Source organism: Ricinus communis, chromosome 9 (genome assembly GCF_019578655.1).
Source record: "Ricinus communis isolate WT05 ecotype wild-type chromosome 9, ASM1957865v1, whole genome shotgun sequence".
NCBI lineage: Eukaryota > Viridiplantae > Streptophyta > Magnoliopsida > Malpighiales > Euphorbiaceae > Ricinus > Ricinus communis.
The window spans coordinates 2,152,745-2,176,243 of record NC_063264.1 but is presented as its reverse complement, the minus strand read 5'-3'; the positions used below and the strand labels follow the sequence as shown (position 1 = coordinate 2,176,243).

General features: G+C 37.5%; 1 protein-coding gene and 1 long non-coding RNA gene across 2 annotated transcripts; both read right to left on the bottom strand.

The window, feature by feature from the left end:
• Nucleotides 1-1,130: 1,130 nt before the first annotated feature.
• Nucleotides 1,131-22,701, bottom strand: LOC8262377 (chromatin structure-remodeling complex protein SYD). Its single transcript, XM_002516811.4, has 34 exons — nucleotides 22,548-22,701; nucleotides 21,993-22,116; nucleotides 21,830-21,891; nucleotides 20,853-20,950; nucleotides 20,113-20,778; nucleotides 19,503-19,780; nucleotides 18,013-18,167; nucleotides 17,831-17,895; nucleotides 16,869-17,492; nucleotides 16,465-16,640; nucleotides 15,743-15,840; nucleotides 15,428-15,613; nucleotides 15,069-15,249; nucleotides 14,791-14,985; nucleotides 14,666-14,709; nucleotides 14,446-14,502; nucleotides 14,114-14,210; nucleotides 13,778-13,950; nucleotides 13,472-13,685; nucleotides 13,169-13,294; nucleotides 12,960-13,049; nucleotides 12,654-12,770; nucleotides 12,458-12,538; nucleotides 11,860-11,967; nucleotides 11,150-11,319; nucleotides 10,438-10,516; nucleotides 10,273-10,347; nucleotides 8,980-9,077; nucleotides 8,760-8,867; nucleotides 8,223-8,280; nucleotides 7,910-8,146; nucleotides 6,400-7,807; nucleotides 5,693-6,282; nucleotides 1,131-5,003 (listed from the first exon to the last, which is right to left on the bottom strand). The coding sequence occupies exons 2-34, from the start codon at nucleotides 22,104-22,106 to the stop codon at nucleotides 1,323-1,325; spliced, it is 10,509 nt and encodes a 3,502-aa protein (XP_002516857.1). The 5' UTR covers nucleotides 22,107-22,116; nucleotides 22,548-22,701; the 3' UTR covers nucleotides 1,131-1,322.
• Nucleotides 9,186-10,266, bottom strand: LOC125371120. Its single transcript, XR_007217388.1, has 2 exons — nucleotides 9,405-10,266; nucleotides 9,186-9,247 (listed from the first exon to the last, which is right to left on the bottom strand). It is a non-coding gene; the product is annotated as an uncharacterized LOC125371120 (long non-coding RNA).
• Nucleotides 22,702-23,499: the final 798 nt, after the last annotated feature.

The window sequence follows — 23,499 nt, the reverse complement described above, 5'->3', positions numbered from 1 at the left end:
TTTTAGGGGTTAGTGGGTTTCCCATTTCATAAAATGGTGGAAGGCATTATCATGAATCATGTCTAGATTCATGCTTCTATCTTCTAAGTTTGGTGAAACTCTATTTTCATGGAATAATTATAATTATAAAAATAATAATAATATTTATATAAATTATTATTTTATTCATTTAATCCATTATAATTTAATTTAATGTAATTTTTATTTTATTTTTTAAAGAGTATAAGAGGACGTATGATTTTTACTAATGGACTAATGCATTCAGATTTTAAAGTGATTTTTGATGAAACAATCATCGATGATCTGTTTACATTCTCATTTTCATTCTCTTTTTTATTTTTTCACGAACCAAAAGATACTTGACAAAAAATGAAATATATTTTAGAAAACTGGAGTAACCCAACTTTGAAATTGCATTCTTGTAGCAGTAATGTCACAGAATTGTAGCATGGATAAATCTAAAGGATACCTCAGGGCCCCCATAAAAATGTACACCAAAGTAACAGCATAGAAAACATGAAAACCACAGTGCTGTATATAGAACTTCATAATAGTACAAGGGAATATTACTATTAGAAAAAGAAAAAGAAGAAAGACAGCATTAACTAAGCTTGATAAATAAATAAATAAATATTAGTAATAAAGGAACCCTAATGCTCGACGAAAAGAAATGGGAATTAGAGCTAACTGGGATCATATCAGTGCAATGCAACATGAAGATCAAGAGAGACAAAGGGAAGAAACAACGTGAAATGTGGGCACACGAATGAAGCATGCATATTAATAGGGCCACCTGCACCAAAGGTTTCTCCTATGACTTTATCACAATATGCCATTACACCAGCCTAATCACACCAATTTTGCATAGGGAGCGTAGCAAATAGCCGAAACCACTATACAGGTCCTTGAACTCAATAAATGGGTGGCCAATCATATGATTTGAGTTTCCACACAAAATATAAATCCAGCACGAGGTGTTCCATTACCAATTCCATGCATGATGCCTCTACTTTCACGCCTGGGAAATTATGCTTACACTAGCTGATGCAAAAAAAAAAAAAAAGAGAATGCTTTGTAATAACAGTAACCCACAGTAAAGCGTAACAATGACACTAAGCAAAGAATTTAAATATTTTGAAGATGAGAACTCTATAACAATGCAACTAAATTAGTTATACGGGGGAAAATACAGTACATGATGAATAAATGTGTCAATTCAGCCCCCTCACAGTTGGCTTACATGTAGCAGGAAATTAACACAGCTGTACAACAAATTTCTTGATTCATATACTTGGCTACAAATTCTTGTGATTTCTCTAGTGCTACTGAGCTTCATCTTTTCCAAATAGGCCCTCAGTTTTATCATCCCCTACCTCCAATGATGATGGAGGTAAGCCAATGTTGGCAGATACTTTCCCTGGTATAATTCCACCAACCTCAGGACAAGATACTCGATCACCTACTTCAGCTTCAGACATTTTTGACACCGTGGATGCTTCTAAGCTGTCAACTGCAGCATTCTCAGATAAGACATCAACTTTTTCCCCCTCCGCCACCAAAGAAGATGTAGATAGAACCTCTTTTCCCAACACATTGTCTGAAATCATCCCACTACACTCACTTTGATCATCTATTTCAGCTTCACACGTTTCTGTTGCCTCTGGAATCTTAATAGGAGCATCCTCAGTGTTCTCTTCATGCATTGCTGAAACATATGTAGGTAGGAGAACATTTCTAGATCCATCTAGCACAATGCTACAATCCTGAGAATCTTTAGGCTTCATACTACGAACCTGAGAATCTTTGGGCCCTATCCCAGCATCAAGAGATTCACCCATTGGACGAGATTTCTCCAATTCTACCATGATGCTATGAGGGCTCTTCTCCAATGAATCGTCAATCTGCACGTCTTCCATCCCCGAGCAAGGTGCAGGCTCAACATCGCTTTCTAATGTAGTTTCAGGCACATTTCCACCAACCTGGGATGCAACAATTGACTTGCATTTCTCAGTTTCAGATCCTCTTGATTCCTGTTCCACTGAGCTGCCATTTTTATTTATTTCAGATGGGCCTTTAACAGCCTTGCCATCCTCATCCTCCAAGGCGAGGGAAGATGAAGACAAAACCACATTTTCTGATATAATTTCAGGCGCAAGCTCATCAACTTGAGGAACATTCATTTGATCACTGTTCTCAATTAGAGGGACAACCTCAACAGCCTGAGAAATATTCATTTGATCACTCTTTTCAGTTTCAGGCACAACTGCACACACCTGAGAAACATCTCTTTGATCATTATTTTGACTTTCAGACCCTTTTGATTCTGCTGGTATTACTAAGCTGCAATGCAGACCCTTATCAGATGAGCCATCAGCCTCATCTTTCTCTATTACCAAAGAAGATGACGGAATATCCATGTTATCTGATATAGGCTCAACAATAACAACCTCAGGCACGCCCATCTCAACACCCTTTTCAACCTCAACAGCCTGAGAAATACCTATTTGATCATTTTTTTCAGTTCCAGGCCCAATCGAAGCAACCTGGGAAACATCTATCTTATCATTATTTCGACTTTCAGACCCTTTTGATTCTGCTGGTAAAACTAAGCTGCAAAGCAGACCCTTGTCAGATGAGCCACCAGCCTTGTCTTTTTCTATTACCAAAGAAGATGATGGAATATCCATGTTTTCAGATATAACAGCCTCAGATGCACTTAGCTCATCCCCTTTTTCAACCTCGACAACCTCAGAAATATCCATTGGATCACTTTTTCCAGTTTCAGGCAGAACTGCACCAACCAGAGAAACATCCAACTGATCATTATTTTCACTTTCAGACCCTTTTGATTCTACTGTTAATGCTAAGCTGCATTGCATACCCTCATCAGATGAGCCATCAACCTTGTTTTCTATTGCCGGAGAAGATGATAGAATATCCATGTTTTCCGATATAGGCGCAGCCATACTAACCTCAGACGCACTCATCCCATCACCCTTTTCAGCTTCAGATCCTTTTGGTTCCTCTTGCACCAAGCTGTAAACTTGACCCTTCTCAGAAGTGCTGTTCAATTTGTCTGCTTTAGTTGGCAAAGTAGATGAGTGTAGAACCATGTTTTGTGATATAGTCTTTGGCACAGCAATATCATGTGATACATCCATTTGCTGAGTGATTTCATGTTCAGAACTTACTGATTCCCTTGGTCCAATAAGGCTCCCAGATAAATCCTGTTCGGATGACCCTCTGTTCTTTTCTTCCTCCATAATCAAAGGAGATGAAGGCAAAACCATATTATCTGATAAATCATCTGCTATAATCCCACCAGTTTGAGAGACACCCCCCTGATTACCCATTTCTGCTTCAGATCCTTTTGGTTGATCTAGTGTTAGTGAAGACTTAGCCAGCGGAGAATGACTACCCATAGCATCAAATGATCCAGAAATTGTAGAGCCTTCAAGGCTTCTACAGCCATGAGCAGAAAGTTCCAGAGGCTCTTTTGGACAAGGCTGTATTTCATTGTTAGAACTGTTCAGGGCCATGCTAGGCAAGTCTACATCTTTGGAATGGGAAGGACTAGCAGAAATTTGTGCAGACTCTATAAGCTGATCACAACCACCGTCTTTTATGCAAATTGTGGGACCTTGAATGCTTCTAGTATCTACAGACACTTGCAAAGAAGGCGCATTGATGTTACCAGGTTCAGTTTCGGTCACTGCAGGAGTGCCATCTGCACCAGAATCTGGACTTGGACGAGGAGTAATATGTGTGCTGACGAAGGAATGACCAACAGCATTTGCAGAACCTTCTATAGCAACTACGAGTTCAGAAGATACTTTTGCTGAAGCCTCTACTTCTTCAGTTGAATTATCGTCACAAGGCTCCATAACAACTGAAGCATGTTGAATTACCGTGAGATTATCGCCACCATCAGCAGCCTCCTGAGAAATTACAGGACACCCAACACCAGCAGGGGAAGACTTTTGTGGCTCATTCGAAGAAAGAACAGTTTCATCTCCAAAAATATCCTGAGTCATTTTAGAAGGCTCTGCTGCACCTTGAGATGCAACTACTAGAAGTACCTCATTCTCAGAGGACCCTGGACTAGGGCCAGCAAGTACAGCAGGATCAGGTATGCAAGAAGAAACATCAGTCATTCCAGAAGGCACTGCTTCATCCTGAGATGCAACTGCTAAAAGTACCTCATTCCCAGTGGACTGTGAACTGCAACCAGCGAGTTCATCAGAGCTAGGTTTGCATGAAGAAACATGAGTCAATCCAGAAGGCTCTGCTGCACCTTGAGATGCAACTGCTAAAATTACTTCATTCCCAAAGGACACAGAACTAGGACCAGCAAGTTCATCAGGGCAGGGTCTACAAGAAGAAACATTAGTCTTTTCAGAAGGCTCTGCTGCATCTCGAGATGCAACTGTTGAGTTTACATTCGCAGAGGACCCTGGACTAGGACCTGCGAGCTGATCAGGAACAGGTCTATTGCAAGTTACATTGTCCTCTTCACCAACAGTGACTGGAGCTGCACAGGTGGCCTCCATATTGCCCTCTGTGACTTGGTTTTCACAAGAAGCCTGTCCTGAATCCGCTAAGTTCTCAACACAGCTGTCATTTCTCAAAATTGAAGTGAACACATGGTCATCTTCCATCTTAACACCATCTCCAGACTCAGACTGGCTAGAACTGTCAACTGAAGTCCTCGGAAATGGAATTGGTGCTTCCAAAGTTGAGGGCAATTTTTCCTCTAACCTTTGGTTTTTCACAACCTCTACATGTGTCTTACTTAATAAAGGTGTAATTGAGGTACTTGTTCCTTCATTCCTAAAAGACTCACCCATTTTACTTTTTGATGTGCAAGTCTCAGAGAAAATCTCCTTCATCACACGTGCAACATCAGTCACATCAGCAGTCTGAATTCGGCTAAAAGCAGGAATTCCAGTAGTCTCTTTTCTTTTTGGATCTTGACCAACTAAGCTACTAGGTAAACACACCTCCTAAAATTATAAGAATGTAAACATTAGTCAGTCAAAGAGCTAAATATGATAACAAGCATAACAACTCGAATTTGAAAAAAAAAAATTTAAAAACAGAAGTCACAAGTTTTAGCCAGAACATTCAAATATATTTTCAAGTATAAGGTCTGTGTAATTTCCAGCTGATCCTTGTGCAACCACAAATCTGAATGTATTAGCAAGATATCTTGAGAATATTTGTTTACATATATCTAAGCTATTTGTTTTGGAATCTTGAGATTAATTCTCAATACATTCCTGAATACAATAATATCAAATTTTTCTCTCCAACATATTAACATACAAAATATTTATTTTATCTTTCTTTCTGGCATTTAATAACAGCACAGAGTAGCCCTACTAGGTTCATAACAGCAATAAAGAGAAATAAAATCGATTTCATTAAAAGAAAAAGGCCATTTATAATTTTTGACCTTTGGGCATATGGTTTACAGATCAATTTATCAAGAAAATACTAGATCTAAGTTGAGCACATATGTGCTACTACAATTGAAACTAAAACTACATACTTTGGATAAAATAGATACATTAATACAATTGAAATTTCTAGCAAAAATTGAAATAAACATAAAAAATTTGGCTAATCTAGGTAATCAGGTCTAATGTTCCTTTTTCTCCTCAAAGATAGAACATTAGCATAAAGTAAATACCTGAACGATATGGGCAGCTTCCTTAAGATCACTATCTTGTCTACTTCTCAAAGACATGGTCCTCCTCCCTGATAAATCCCTGGATTTGTTATGTGATTGTGAATTTATTTCGGAATCCTGACCAGCCAAAGCATCGACAGCAGTTGAAACTGGAACCTGTTTTTTTCCCCGGTGCTTAGGTGCTTCTGCTCTATTTAGAGTCTTTCGACCCTGCCTTTTAACTTGGATGGCTTCAGGAAGGATGGATTGGGAGGATGGAGAAACAGAAGGACAGGATGCAATTGGCTGGGAACTGGAAGTAATCTCCACAGCTACCTGAGGCACAGATTTGGCACTGCCTTCCACAGCAGCAGAACCAGGAAACGACTCTCTCGGATGACCGACAGCAGGGCATGCTTTATCCTCTGAGCATTGGCTGAGAACCACCTCTGTAGAGGTATTAGTTATCGTAGGTGTAAGTAGAGAAATGCTACCTACATTTCCTTGTTCACCAACTTTAGCTTTTGAAGGGCTATTTTCAGCTGAGAACTCCATTGTCAGCGAAGCCGCATCACGCATATCAGCACTTAGAATCTGACCAGGAGATGTACCTGCAAAAGTTAGTTCTCCAATATCAGCAAACAATGTATAATCCATTGACGAGTAGAACTGCACAAGTCCCATGGCATTTTACATGCAAAAAAACTTATAAATAGATCTGGAAATACCAATATTCATTGCTGAGGAGCAGATTGGTTGCCGAGTTTGGGCTACATCATCCAATTGCTTGGCTGATTTTTTATCCTGACCGGAAAACTTAGTTGATTTATCCAGGTCAATATCCTTCTGTTCACAACCATGAGTCTCTTGGCTACTCATAACAACTGTGGCTTTACTTCCCGATGGCTCCTCAGATTTCATCTGCAGAAGTTTATCTGATATAACCTGACTCACCAAAGCATCTGGATAAACAGGCGATATCATGGCTTGTTTCCTTCCTCTACGTCGTGGTGTTCCGGCTCCTGCACCACTTTGTGTCTTCCGGCCTTGCCCTTTCATTTGTGTAGGAGCAGAAGGACAAGGTGCAGAGCACTGAACAGTAGTAGAGTTAGAAGAGATAGGAGGGGCTGACTTAGAATCCAAAGCAATCACCGGTTCAGAATTAGTAGTTCCACTAGTGAGTTCTGTGGTAGCAGCAGATAAACTACTCTGACAATGAGCCATGGGAACACTAGAAACAGTTCCACTTGTGACACTGACTAATTGATTAACAGATGTATCATGTGATTGGTCATTTATACTTGGAGCAGGAACAGCCAAATTTTGAGGAGCGGGCAGTATTGCCTCCTGTTTCTTTCCCCTGCGCCGTGGTGCTTGTACTCCACTTTGAGCCTTCCGACCTCGCCCTCTAGATTGGATAAGTACAGGAGACCCAGCAGGAGCAGATTGAACGCCAGGAGTAATAACAGAAGCAGAATTAGATAGAAAGCCAGGTGTAACAACAGATGCAGAAGTAGATTGTGATCCAGGAGTAACAACAGAAGCAGAATTAGATTGTAAGCCAGGAGTAACAACAGAAGCAGCAGTAGATTGTGAGCTGGGTGTAACAGAAACTGAAGGGGTTGTAGGCTCAGAACAAGGAGCAATCCCTATACTAGCCTGAGGTGCAGCTATATTAGTAACCCCTATATCTGAACCAGAAGAAGAATCAGGGACAAAGGATTTTGAGGGGATTAACTCAATTCCTTTCTGCAATCCGCTATCCGCTTTTCCATTTCCAGATGATGCTGGATGTACTACTGCTGTTGGAGATTTATCTGAGGTTGTTCTTCTCGGCCTGCCACGTCCCCGCTTAGATGGCGGAGTTACCTCTTTGCTCTGTTGCAGTGGTGGAGGCTCCACGGCTTGTGGTGGAGGCTCCATTGCTTGTGGTGGAGGCTCCATTGCTTGTGGTGGAGGGAGTGGTGGCAGTGGGGCCTGAGCTTCTGTGACACAAATTGCCACCACAGGCACACTATCATCTTTTGGCAAGTTCCTTTCTGTAATTTCTTCCTTCATGCTAGGGGACTCAGGAGAGTCAACCTGACACATCTTTTCAAATTCCTCTTCTGTCCATTGCTCTTCATAGGAGCGCACCTAATGAAGTAAAGAATTAGAAATAAAACAAAATGAGGAATCACAGGGCATGTACTATACTACACAAAGCATATGCTCTTTAAGAATCAAAATTAAACAAACCTCTCTTGCACGTTTGCCCCGTCCATAATGCTGAGTATCAAGGCCACCAACAGACTGCCCCTTCCGCTTCACCCCAACGCCAATATTACTAGCTGGCCCAGTCTTAGGTACATCATACAACTTCATCACTTCATAGAATGATTTCAAGTCATCATCCGTCACAAGGCGAGAAGGCAGTGGAGGTAGCAGCCCAGGAACATCCATACCGTGTCCCAATAGCAAGCTATTCCATGTTGCCTGCAAAATGAGAAAGTTTAGGAAGAGATCCTAAGAAAAGCATTTAGGTCTCAAGTTTATGCAAATTTATACATACCCTCTCATCTTCCCGCCTCTGCTTGTCAACTGATTCAAACACATCAATCTCTGACTCACTGCCAAAATATCAAGGAAATTTTAACTTGTCAATAAAACCCATAGGAAATTCGGTGTAAGCAAACAACAAAAGACACTAGTTCTCAGGAAAAATTAGGATGCGACTTAGAAGGCAACAGAAATGCTAGAAATTTGAAGTCTGTCCAAATACAGACCCAAGATGAGTTTTTAACCAACAAAAGAAAGAACCATACATAGTGTGACTAGGGCTCAATATAGCCATCCAACAACACCGCATTGCACTCAAGGCGTAGATAAGCACGAGCAACACCTTTTTCTCATGCTGACATATTAATAATGACATGGGGGTAACCAAGATGTATTTGGGGGCAATTTTGAGAATAACTTATTTTAAAGTGATATTAATAATAAATCAGCATGCCTCACAAAATAACTATCAAACTAAAGGGCATTGTTGTAGATGATTTAGAGTTATATCTGTAACTGTAACAAATAAACTTGAAACAATTTTTTTTACCTGCGGGCTAAGATATCATTTAGAGCATCATCATCTAATACAGGGGCAGCTTCCTCTTTCTTGCACTCCCGTAGAAGGGACTCCAAGTATTCCCTACGGTCTTCCGCACTGTAAAAATGTCGTAGAAATTTCCCCAATAGCATCAGCGATGAGTTAAAACAATTTGAAACTGCTTTTAATTTTTGTATCAATCATATACTTAAGAAACATCTCATATCACCTTGTATTATTGTCAAAGAAACCAGCAGTAATACTTTGGTTAGCAACTCCCAGTTTATGCTCAGCTGAAGCTCTGACTTGTTCTTCAACAGTTTGGACCTGAGAAAAGTTGAACCAGTTTCAAAAGACAATCTAAGTATAACTCAATAATATACATCATAAAATAGCCTAAAATTCAACATCATCCATCTACAACCTACCTCATCATTGCAAACATATCCTTCATATCACTAGTTTATCTTTTCCCTCCCGGAATCCTTAACAGTAGGCTATCAAACAAAGATGAAAATTCATTCTGCAACTATCAAGGACTTTTACTCTCTCAAGAAAAGGAAATGATTGTGGTACAGCTCAGTTAACATGCCTTGAAAAATTGCATGTTTCAATCATAGTGCAAATTCAAACTAAAAGACAACCTATGCACACCTTAAAAGCCAAATAGGCAACATTTCATTCGATGCTTTCTGGAAATGAGATTTAACAACTTGAGCTTGTTTCAGTTACAAAGCAAAAGCAATAAGAAAGGGCAGGCTTCCCAAATGGTCTTTTATTTTGCTTATGGCAGTGTAACAGTGAAGATGACTAGTCAACAGCAGTGGCAGAGAGGACAGCACTAGTAGAAGTGAAATAGTTGCAAGGGTGGCAAAGACATTTGCGGTGATCTACTTTAGTGGCAATGAATGATAGTACTTCAGTGATAGACTTCGGCACTGGTAAGAATAGTTCGAACAAGACAAGCAAAAAAAAAAACAAGTAACTAACTAACAAGACAAGCAATTAATTTTCCATTCTATGCAAATCTTTCTTCAGATTTTACACTTCAAAATTTATTTATAACCTTGCAACCAAAAATGACCTTTGGCTGTCTATTTCTCAAACAGCTAAAAGCAAATCAAATTCAAATAGCTCTCAGCATAAAAGTGAAAGCGTGAAACAGCATAGATAAATATTTCCTAGCTTTCAAGTGAAACACTATAGAAGTATCAATCCTCTAAGACCAACAGTAGGTACACTCCAGATGTGGCATTAAAGGCAAGACAAAAGAGAATACAGAATGACATATATCCCTTCAAAAACTCAGCTGTCTTTTATAAAGTACAAGTATACTATTCTAGTTTCAGGGAGTAATTCATCCACCCAATCCATTTGGAAATTAATTGCAGGATAGTGGGAAATAAGTAAAAACTTTTGGCAAAAACCTGCATGCATCAGTAATATGGCCATTTCCAAATTCAGAAAATCAAAATTCACTTATCCCACAACACAGCCAACCAAAATAACAATGAAAAAATACCGTTTCAAATCGAAGAACAAGCACATCCCTCTTCTGACCAATCCTATGAGCCCTTGCTTGTGCTTGAAGATCCACCTGAAAATGCACAAACATAAAAATAGGGTAGCTTTAGAATGACAAACTAGCATTTCATGCAAACAAAGGAGTTGCAATTTCATTTCTAACCTGAGGATTCCAATCAGTATCAAATATGATCACAGTATCAGCAGCTTGCAGATTCACTCCTACACCACCAGCCCGAATGCTAACACAACATATTCAAAAGTCAGTCTAATGGAACCTAATCTACTCTTAGCATTTTCCACTTATATCCATATACACATAGAATATTCACAAGAATTTCAACATTTATTTCCATAAATGTTAATGCACACATCAATACAGTAAGATTGAGAAAGTAATTAATTTTATAAAGCTCTCGGGGACTACAATATTTAGTGAAGTCATTCGCAATTGCTGCAGAAAACAACCTACATGTGCAAGATTTGTCCACTGCAGAATCTCTAAGGTATCAAAAAGGTTACATTAACTTATATTACACAGTGAATTCCCCAATGTTCAATCATAAAGCGCACTGCCTCTCTTTTGAAAAGAAAAAATATGAAACAAATGGCCTAGAGGTCATTACATATCCAGATGTAGATTATCCTTCCTACATCCTCCAGTATGCTTATTTTAAATATTCTACAATCTTGCAGTAAATAATAACCAAAAACTAAGCCAACCAATGAAAGTTATTAAAAAAATATATATATATATATCTCCCTCCCCTATCTCAAGCTCCTCAATGTCCAGAACCCCCAAAATACAAATTTTACAATTCCTTGATGGAAAACCTGGAAAAGGAAGAATGCGATATCAATACAAGATGTATTACCTGAGCAGAAAAATAAAATAGGGAGAATTTGATTTGTTGAACTGTTCTATAAGGGCACCACGCTCATTCCCAGAAGTATGTCCATCCAACCGCAGGTACCGATACTTTTTCATGGTGAGATACTCCTCCATAACATCAAGCAGCCTAGTCATTGTTGAAAAGAAAAGAACCTGCATGGTCCCAGCCATAGTAGTAAAATATTCAAAACACTAGTATAATGCAAAAATTTTAACTACTGGAGACAAAAGAACAGAGCAAAAATACTCGCAATCAAGAAAACTATGAAAAGGTGTTTAGAAAGCTGTAGTGCAAAAAAATATATAGGATTTCCTGGGTCACCACCCCAAAGAAAATAAAAAACCCATTAAACAAATTAAGCACTATAAGGAAGTAGCCACATGAATCTTTTGACAACATATTAACAGATTCAACAAATACAGAGTATTGAATTACCAAGAATTGGAAAGAATAAGTTCAAGAAAAACTCAAACAGGGACAACCAAGAGAAAACAAAAGACTCCTTGATTCATACTGTATGTCAATCCTATTTTCAAATAGTTCATTAAAATTCAAATTTTCAATCATAATTTTGAAAAGCTATTTCAAAATATTAAAGTACAATCCTGCTGGGATCAACACAATACAAAAAATATCAACAACTACTAAACATCAAATACTTAATTTGGCAAATCTAGAGAAAAAATCCATACTCGATGGTCTGTTGCTTTCAGTTTTGGCAGGATCCGATCGAGCATCTCAAGCTTTCCACAAAGCCTAATAATTGGCGGCAGAAAATGCTTAGGTATCAAGTTATCAACCTACATAAGGTAATCCAAATCAAGGCTTAGATTAGAAGTACAAAATGATATTAATGAAATTGAGTGAAATCACAAGATCCACTAGCTCCTGAAGTAATAAATAATAAGGGGGATGCGAAAGGGTTTCACAAAGTTGGATTTTGGAGACAGTGGATGGAGTAAAATGTGAGTAAATTCAAAAGTCAAGGATACATCCCAGAGTTTGTTGTGAGAGAAGGTGGTGATTTTGGCTTCTACGAGGGCCTACAACACTGAAGCTTTTGGGAGGATTCTTTCAATTTATCCAACTTGAGGAAAGCATTATTTAGCTTGTTTTCATGTTCTAATTTAGTTGTCCATTGAGTTATTTAGGAGGATTCCTTGCCCTCAATGGCATATTCTATCTTCTTAACAAAATTTCTCTTCTTATCCACAAACAGACAGCTGGACTATCTCCTATAATTATTTTTAAGCTTAAACCCAAGCCTGGTTAAGTAGGGAAAACGCATGCCTCATCCACATGAAGCTGACTAAGATATGGATGGTTACAGATATTCCGGAGCTCCATGACTGAGTTGTGCACTGATCGAGCCTGCAAGTGATATTTTCTAGGGTTAAACATTTAACTATCTGAAATGCATAAAGTTGTTTAGTTGCCCTTTCTCACTTAAAAGATAATGAAGTGAGAAAAAATGTACTATATTTACCTTTGAATTTCCAATTGACCCAAGATTCTCTTCCACCCTCTTCATCAAAAGCTTCTGATATGCAGAAGCATTACACCTTATAAGTCTCTCGATCTTTTCAGGCAGTTCATTCTCAACCTAGCAAATGAATTCGAGATGCAAGAAAGACATAAGAGGAAATCTCAAAACCAAATGTTTTATGAACTTAGATTGACCAGGATAAGCAAAACCTAAAGAAAACTGCAAAGCCTTCAGAGCAAAAGTTTAGCTTCACTCTCACATGAGCAAAGTTATTCCTTAAATGCAACAAAAGATAAATTTATGGACCTTGTGTTTCAGTCTTCGAAGTACAAATGGTCGAAGAACTTGATGGAGACGATTAATGATCAACAAATTCTCCTCTTCAGATAGTAGAGCCTGGGTACGCAAATCCAGAATGTAAGAACATTCACTATGATGCAGCAAGAAGGACAAAAGGAGCGATAATGCAGTGAAACCATAATATCTCAACTGCTAGAACAAGTCAAAAAGCTTACTTCATCAGCTGAACTATCAGCATTACTCTCAAATGGTTTGTTGAACCACTGAGAAAAATCCTCTGATGAATTAAAGATGTTAGGCAACAAAAAATTAAGCAGTGCCCACAACTCCTCGAGATTGTTCTGCAATGGACATTGAGTGCATAATCAAATTCGCACCAGAACTCAAGGGGTAAAAGACATTATTTGAACAGAAAATCATAGACTGAAACACAAAGGAAGAAAACTTATCTATCATTGACCAATGAAAGAAGGACAAATAACAATCCAGAAAAAGCACTGAGCAGGAAGCTCTGTTACCTGTAGAGGTGTTCCAGTTAACAACAATCTGTGTGCACTCTGATAGTGTTTTAACTCAGCATTCAATTTGCAAGAAGCATTCTTTATGCGATGACCTTCGTCAATTATAATGTAATGCCAATGTATTTTACTCAGTTTTGGTCTGTCATGCTTGTTCATCAGATACTCATATGTCGTCAGAAGGACATTGAACTTCTGGTGCACAATTTTTTCCCTGAAACACAAGGGAGAAGTCATGCTTAGAATCATAATACAGAAAAGACAGTATAGGAAAAAGGAGGCTCTCTTGAGTTAATCTGCCATTACTTAAATAGCTTACGCCTCTCCTCTGGAGGCCCAGAATATACAATTTTATGTATGCTTGGGGCCCAGAAATTGATTTCCGACTCCCATCCCGGTAAAACAGAAGAAGGTACAACCACCAAGAAAGGACCTCTGTCATTTTTGGTTTCCATCAAATAACAGATAAGTGATATAACCTGCCAAAAGAAAAGGAAGAAGACAAGGCATAAGCTCATTGTTTCCTTCTTTAGGAAGGAGGTTTTTACTGTGGAAATATATAATCTGAAAGACAAAACTAAAGGAAGCAGACACCATTTAGTTTAGTAAAATTAGAAGATAGTCAGGAAAAAAAACCCATACCTGAACAGTTTTCCCGAGGCCCATTTCATCAGCAAGAATCCCATTCAAATGATTGTTGTATAGTGAAACCAACCACCTCAGTCCATTCATCTGGTATCTAAAGGTCAAAAACTCTAATTTTAGATATTTCAAAATAAAAATGAAAATAGAGAAGTAAAAGTCATGCACACAAAATATCACAAATATATATAACCAATTAAACATAACAAAAATAAAAATCCCATAACCAGCACTCTGAGAATACAAATGAATACACTAAATCCAGAATTCAGAAGACATGGACTTCATGGATTGGAAACAACTGTAGTATTACAGAAACACATTCTACTCACTCCCTTAATTTTCCACCATGAAGGCAAGTTGGCTGCTCCGAAATACTCTCTTTTACGCTGCACCAAGGCAATTAAAAGTTATTTTAGCCACAGGCTGGCAGTGTATACAAGTTAACCGCCAAAACAAAGGGAGAAAGGACAAGGAAAATAAAAACATCTACACAAAACCAAATAACAGAACTCCAATTTTAATGAGTGTACTAAATAAGAACATTCATACCTATGAGCCATCATATAGTACTTCTCATTGCTTTCCATGTAATGCTGCAAAATGATTTAACAATAATGAAATCAGCCAAAAAAATGCAAAGTAAGCTTGAGAAAGCACGCAGGAAATAGACTTGCCTTCGCTTGATCACTTTCGTCTTCATTATCAAAAGCAGCTTCATTCTTCTCAACAGTAGTTGCTATTCTGGTCTCATCCATATCATTTTCAAAGCGCTTTGCCATAACCTTTGCATCTTGTAACTTGGATCCCAGCTTCTGAAGATACTTCTCAGTCTCCTTCAGCAGTTGCTTAACACGATCTGATTTTGCATCCTAAGAAATGACCAAAATTTGTTTGGTGATGAGTGAATGAAGCAGCTTCACACAACACTGAAATTTAGTAAGATAATGCTAACCTGCACCATTCGCAGATAACCCTCTACATCATTAATCTTTAATAAATTAATCTTTTCACGCTGAATCCTGTCAATCTTCTCCCGATGGATACGCTCCTTCCTTTTATGGAACTCCTTCACATATTTATTAAAACCCTTCCACCGTTCTCTCTTAATCTTAAACACATCCTCCAGCCTTTCCCTAAAGTGATATTAAAACGAGGTTAACAAGTTATAATTTCGTTAGATACAACAAGAACTAAAAGAACACAAGTGTGTACGTGGGTGGGTGGATCTCGGATATGTGTAAATGCGAGTGTACCTGCGAGTGACAGATAATGGGCAAGTAATGCTTGAAATTAACACAAAGAGATACATACTTATGAACTTCTATCTCAGCAAAGAACTCCTTCTGCCTCTCACGAATCCTCTTTTGTCGCTCGTCCTTCATTTTCAGCTCAAATTTTTCAAGTTGTTTTATTCTTCTACCATGTTTGTGCTTCTTAAATGATTTTAAGCGGTCCATGTCAGACGTGATTGGCTTAAAGAAATCATTCAGGAAATCACTGCCCATTTTTGTACGAGAAGTGTCAAAATAAAAACTATAACTATCCAAGAAAAACAACAAAAGTCACCAAAAGTTAACATTCTAGTTCGTAATATCTAACAAGCTGCGGCAATAGATATAAATTCACCTCCTAAGACGACGTTGGAGCTCCAACAGCTGAAGCTTTTTCAATTCTATGACGCTTTTGGTTTTTGCACATATGTCTTCGGATGAGTTTACGGTTTCCTGCACGGTAAGCATAAAAGACAAGACAAAATGTGAATGCAATAGCAGATATTTGATATAACCAAGAGTCTTTTTCAGTGTATAATGCATGGCAATATACAAACCAACAAGTTCAGCAAAGGAAAACCTTTCAACAAATTTAGCAGAGAAGTGAAGCAAGGTAGAAAAATATCACAACCTCAAAACTGTTCTAAGGACATATAATGAGTAAGATATGAATGAAAAGAAAATTCCAAATCATTTTCCTCTCAAATAAAACATGTCTCCTCATCTGAGCTAATTTGTTACTGCATTATGCTTTCCATATTGATCATTTCATTCTTTTTGCCCACGGCTGAACTCGCTTAATCCGCATATCTTGAACTCTTTGATTTGAACTACTCCGAATCCGGCGATGAGCTCACATTTCGCCCTCCCTAAAAGTATCCAGTAAATACGTATTGGACCTTTTGTTTTTCCCTATCCTATTGTTTCATATTTAGCATAGCAGACATTGGAAGTAATAACCTATATCTATATTTTACAATAAAGTGTCTGCACAGAAATTGGCCGGAAGAGATGGAACACAAACCGATAGTGACAAAAAAAATAACAACATACATCAAGCAAAAACCTATAACAAACCTTCAACTTTGCAAAACAAGTTGCAATCCTTTGTTTGGTTTTTTGCTGCTTTAGAACCCAATTTTGCTCAACTAATAGCTTCTTTTTCTGCTGATCCATAATCCATTTTTCTGACATGGTATATTTTGGAGAAGGTGGAGAATCAGAAGAAGCTGACTTGTCTTCCTCATCTTGTTCTGCAGCAAGAAGAAACCATTATCAACTAGTCTAGAAGCAACAATGTTCAAAATTAAGAAAAAGTTGGCAGTAAATCTCTAAATACATAACTCTCCCTCCAATATACTAAATGCATCAAAACAATCCATCAGAGCAGCTGAAAGATCATCTCTGTCAACTCCTGAATAGATTTCAACCGCTTTACTAATGAAAGAGCAAAAGGGATTGACCATCAGTGGGTTAATTACCTGAAATATTACTGCCACCGCGACTTTGAAACTGACGAGGGCAATTATCTTTTCTATCAGGTACCAATTCATGCTGAACAGCAGTGGATGGAAGGGATCCCCGGGCTTCTTTATGGTTTCCAATTCCAGTCCAGCTAATTGCATCAGGGTTCACTTGTTTATTTATGTTCATTACAGAAGCAGCTAGGTCACCCCTTCCTGCTTGCAGATGGCCATTTTCTATGCTGTGCATAGGGTTACTAGATGCTAAACCACTCCTTGCTGAATCAGGTTGCTGCATTGCGGTGGTGAACAGTGCCTGCGATTCCACCTTGTCCTGGCTCTGTATTTCGGCCTCCAGTCTTCTAGTAGCAAAAAGGTGTTTCTTTTCGTCCATGTGTACTGAGACGTCTGTAGGTTGAGCATTTCTGTCCTCCATTTTTTTATCGCATTCTTTAGACAAGGAGTTTCCATCCAAGAATCTACCAGTACATGAGGTGCCTGGAGAAACTCCATCACTTTCCTTTGCATTATTCAGCCTCCCAAATGGCATTGAAACCTCAGGAATGCTAGTGGGCTCAAGAGGAGATTGTGCCTTTCCTCTGTGATCAATCAGCTCTCTGCGGGGGCCTTCTGAATTACTACCTGATATTCATGAAGAAAAGACCACTAAGATCAGAAACAAGAAATAGATATGTAGAATAAATAGAAAAAATGAAGACCAAATCATGAGCAAATTTGAGGCCAAGGTTTCAACCCTGAGACAAAGGCCTCAAGTGAGCGCCCAAGCCCAGCCAAATGAGCTGATAAAGCCCAAGTCCCACCCAAATATGATATGTGTCAGGTCAGATCTTAGAAGGATTTAATAGTACAGACCCATCAATAAAACCAGCCAATCTAGTCTGGCAGGTAAGGATCCCATGTCCAAACCTTTCCAAGTTGAGGTTGCCTAGCTCATAATCAGATAAAGTAAGGACTCTTACCATCTTTAGGAAAAATATTTCCAAGTGCTAATTCAAGATGGAGTTTCTTTGGCACCAAACCATTTCTGCAAATAATAATTAGAAAATACAAAATGAAGACCAGCATATGTATATCATATATGTATACAGAAATAATTCGTGATCAAAACAATAAGTGGAAGCTTAAGGAGTGGTCTCTCCACCTGAAAGCTAAAAATACAAGGCACTGGGCTCTGAGCTGTTTCAATTGCTGATCCTTGAAAGGATTTCCAGGCTGAGAAACAACAAATTTTCCCATATCTCTAGGAGTAGTACCTCTAAGCATTGTCATTTCAGAATTATTATTCTGTCGGCCACCCTGGTGATAAAATAACACACAACATAAGGATTATCAAACCACAAAGTTCAAAATAAGAGATGCCACGTGAAGAATATGATGCAATACATTTAAGATTAGTAATAAAAGCATGACAAGACAGCAGAAACCTAAAACACAGAAAGACGAATCAAGTCAGAAAATATCCCAAATTGAATTCTTAGCAGTTGCATATTTGGCGGATAAAACATTAACTCTAAGGACATAGCTAGCAATATTTAGAATTTGGTAAAGACCGTCATCCACCTCTTTGTTTTGCTTGTCTTGTTCCTTTAAAAAGACCCAAAAGAACACATTAACAAAGCCAGGGTGGCAAAAGAAACTCCACCAACAAAATTGCAAGCGCCAATGGAAAGAATAACATCGAAAAACGCGCCAGTAGCAGTCTGATCCCTCTAGAAGTGCTAATAGGTGTCTAATGCATAATATAAACCAAACCAAAGTTCAAAAGCAGCAGAGATTAGATCACCACATCCACTGTCAACCCCAATAATAAGCAGGATATGGCAAATGAAGAGCAGAGACTCCTCATTTAATCAAACCAAGAAAAAGGAACACCAGCAAGTAACATTGAAATTAAAAAAATTGGGCAACTACACAAAGTATAATACAGTTTTTTTCAATAATCTATGCACAAATGTATAAATTGAAAAAGAAAAAGAAGAAGAAGAAGAAGAACTAAAGAGGGCAGAAATTTATAATTTGCCTCACTATTCAGCTTATACACAAAAAGTAAACTAACCCTATGATTTTTCTCTACAAGAATACCTATGTGTGAAAAACTGTTAAATCATCTTACACATTAAGACACTTCCAGAATAGAGCAATTCATTTCTGCTACAGATGCATGGGTGCTACCTAAAATTGCAAACTCATGGAATATCAACTGGTAGCAGCACTAGCCTACACTATCTACCATGAAGACATTTTATCTCCCAACATAAAACAAGGTTTCCATTTAATCATTCTAATCCATTTTTGTGTCATGACTGGTGTTCATATTACATTTTGAAATGCCCAAAGCAAAAGAAGAATCATAATTATGTTATTGCATTACCTTTTATTCAAAGTTACACACTAAATTCACTAGTCACTTCAATAATATTCCTAGAAGCAGCACAAAGAACAAAAATGGAAAAACCAAACAGTTAACATAGTGCAGGTATGCAAACACTTAGCAACCTTATTATCCCCACTATGCTATCTGACAAATGATAATGAAAAGCAATGTGAAACTAAAATAAAAGGAAGATTATTTTGGGTGGAAAGCAGATAGTAAAAGTCGTTATTCTAAAAAAGTAAACGAATAAAATGTACCTGAATAATCTTGTTCGCATCTGCAAAAATATTTGAACTTCCCCCATCATTTTCCATCCTTCCAGTGGAAAGTGACGGTGGCAAGTCATCCACCCGATTAGTAGGTGAAAAATGAGCTTCCATAGTTTTCTCAGAAGGACTTGATACAGAACCTTTAGCTAATCCATGCTTCAGAAATTCAGAACTACCAAAGGGAACTTGGCCTGAGAATCCTAGCTCCCCCATTGAGTATGAACTGGAAATGATAGGCATTCCTCCATGAACCTTGCTAATAGGACCTAAAAACCAGTAACATCAATGGCAAGATCAGTATAACGAACTGAGGGAAGATTGTGTGCCAATTTCCAGCCTTTTTTATGAACAATGTCTAACAAAAGAGAAGGATAAAAAAAAGAAAAGAAGTCATTCCTATTTCTCCTTGTAGACCAATAAAATAAGCTAATCAGATTTTATTGTTAAGATGTCCTCACATGGTCCACCTCTTTCCTCTGTAGATGCCAACATTGGTTTAGGTGAAAAATGCAAAATCAGAATCTTCCACGAAATGAAAAAAAAAAAAAAAAACATTTCTAAGAAATCATAATTTGATTTAACATTTTTAAATGCTTACCAGCTCCAAGAGATGATGTTGTTGGTTGCTGCAATGGAACTTCAGCCATCATATTACCAGACAACGAATTAGAAGAAAACCTTGGAACTTGGGATCTTTCCAAGGGTAAGCCAGTCTTATTTTGATTCCATGCAGTCCTGGAAGATAGATTTTCATGGGCAGATGGAAGGGAAACACCTTGTTGCCCAGCCGGTATATGAGCAGAAGAAACATCCAGATGGCAACTACCAGGAACCATATTAAAGCCAGCATTTTCACCACCTCTAGCTGGAAAACTCCCCGCTGAGTCAATCTTGTTTGTTTTAGCCTTCCGCTGATTAACTACGCCGCTGCGAGCATCATGTTGTTGAGGGTTGTCAGTATGTGATTCCGATGGAAGAGAAGAATCACCCCTCTTCCTCTTAGCAGCAGCTTTTTTTCCATCCTTTTGATTCGCCCCTCTTTCTTGGGATTGGGAGTTAGCAGATCTAGTGTCCAAACTAGAAGGACTTTCATGATCAAATGACTGACTGCTCCTGTGAGTTCCAGGTCCTTGATAATAATCTTGGCCTGCCCCACTAGGGCCAACAGGTGGCCTGCTAGAAGCAAATGGATCACTTTCAGAAATTTCATTTTCAGCCAAACCCACTTTAGAATCTTGTGCAACTCCAGCCGCCTGGGAAGATCCTGCATGCTCACATCAAAATTTGTCACCATAAGGAACAATAGGAAAACAAAGGTTTGGATGACATTATTCTTACCTGCTGAGTCCCCTAGTTGAGTTCCATCTGTTGAGGCAAGGCGGGAGATTAATGCTTCGACATCAAGACCATGTTGGCTAATGACAGTCTCCATGGCCCTTGAATAAAAAAATTTTGTCAAATAACTACCAGAGAGAGATATATCCCCATTAACAAGTTCAAAAAAGAAGAATCTCAACTATACCGTGCGACAATAAGACATACAGAAGTACAATAGGCAACTAGATAAGAAAAAATAACAGAAAAATAGTTATGATTAACTAAACCAGAGATAAACAAAGAACAAATTACAAGACAACTTGTAACAACCAGTAAGGTGATCCTGCAGTATGTAATGAGATTATGTTTGCATGCACACATTATACGGACAATATAAGGTCCCTTTTAAGTGCCAAATATGCAGTAACCACCACATTCACCAAAGCGACAATCACTAAATTATTCTATTCTAAAATATTTTTTTATTACAATCATTTTTTTCAGTCTAGATTTTCAATCAAGCAGCACTATTCTGTGGTCAATGAATGCCACAATTGAGTTGCAGTCTGAAAGAAGAAGCTCCAGAAGTTAATAACACAAGAAAACATAACCAATTGTATCTTCCACCAGACATGTGCTGTCTCATACTTGAAATCATGAACACGAAATGGGATGATATTATTATTATGAGTCAGATAACATACATTAACATCACCACCTGAATCATACCAAAATAGTACCATAATTAAACTTAAGTACATAAAAGACTTGTGTTATAATCAATTCAGTCACCATTAAATGCTTTGGTTATTACCTCATTAGCATGATTAAGTAAATTTACCTCACATGAGAGGACAATAAATCTAGCAGTCCCGAAACAATTATTCAGAGACTTCACTTGTCTTTCTCACATTTCTCATTAACATATGGAGATAAAGAATATATGAGAAACGGGCGTAGTAATGGAACAAAATTCAAAATCAATAGAAAAGTCTCACCTTGATATCACTTGATATGGCAAAGAATGTTCCTTCCCACTTCTTTTCATGTGATCCAATATCTGAATTGCAAACACATGACAAGTACAAGAATTAATATCATTAGAATTCACAAAAACATGAAACAACTAAGGGTAATTATCAAATGAAAAAGCACACACACCACATAGAGTTTTGTAGCCAATTTTTCCGGCTCATCTGTAGAATCTCGAATGAGTTTCTGCAGAAATTTTGCAGCCTCAAGCTCAACATTATGTGATGGCTGTGAAGACGTCATCTCATTTCACCTATTATAAGACAAATGAATCAACAGATGAGCTCCTGCATACCAGATGTTACAATTTTACCCGGTCTGTTTTAATTTTTGTGTCAAAATTTATACATCATATTCAATTACAAAAAAGGAAAGAGAGAAGCATTAATTTAAATGAAGACCAGATAGATTATCAGTATCTATAAAATACAATACTGAGTAAACACTTGCAAAGACCTAGAAAAGAAGACCTAGATTATCAGTATCTACACAAGTAATTGCATTAATTGACTTAAAAATTGTCAAATTCCTGCCATGAAAACACAAATAACGAAGCTAGTTCAGCTTAATTACATATATCACTTCCCAGAAATTCCACTTTCTAGGGAATTTTTTTCCGCGAAATAAAAAAGTAACGGCAAAAAATGACAAAAAGCAGCTAGAAAATTAAGAGATTAAAAATACCTGATGGGAGATCCGGCCTGGAAATTGAAGAAGATGGTGTGATTTTTTAAGTAACTGAACTTGACATAGAGAATCCAAACTTAAACCCTCAAAAGGAAATGAATTTCCTTCTGACGAAGGAGACGAGCAACCGAATGCAGGCACCTAGCTTTTATATGGCACGTGCGAAGATATTTCGTGCGTGTCTACGCTTCTTTCGATTGCTATAACGCCCCCCTTTCCCCTCACCAGTCCACCGTGGACTGCCATGCACAATAAAATAAATGGAAAAATTCTAATTTTTTTAAGAACAAAATAAACTTATTGTGTATTAAATATTACTGATTTTATTATCTTTATGTTTTAAGGTGTGTAATTTTTTATTACTTCTCCAAAATAAATGATGGTTATTATTATTTTAAATAAACTAACTATTGATTTTCCTTTTTAAATAATAAATTTATATGAAATTGTCCTAATTTAAATTTAAATTATATCCTTTAAAATAATTAGGCTGAATATTCACCTAAAGGAATACTTGCTTTTCTTTTAATCCTAAACTGATATATTTTCCTTTTATAAAATAAATGGCATACACAAATAAATTATAAATAATACCATGAGATTGCCCCAAAAACACAATCTTATCTGACATGGTTCAGTGCCTCTATATTATTATTTTAGTATTGATTACAGCAGTAGAGACTAAAGTGTCTTTTTAACCTCAATTTCAAGTATTCTTTTGTAAGGTTCCTAACTCTACTTTCAATATAATCTACTTTCACAATGAATCAATCTAGATAAATACTTATCCAATTTTATTTTATTTTTAAAGGAAAAGATCTTGTGAAGTTCTAATAACAATAGTACTTTTCCTATAAAAAATTACTTTAATTGTTAAATTAAGAAAAATTATTGAGCTGGCTTCTAGTTATTACTAACCTATCAAAATAACCATATTTAAGTATAAAGA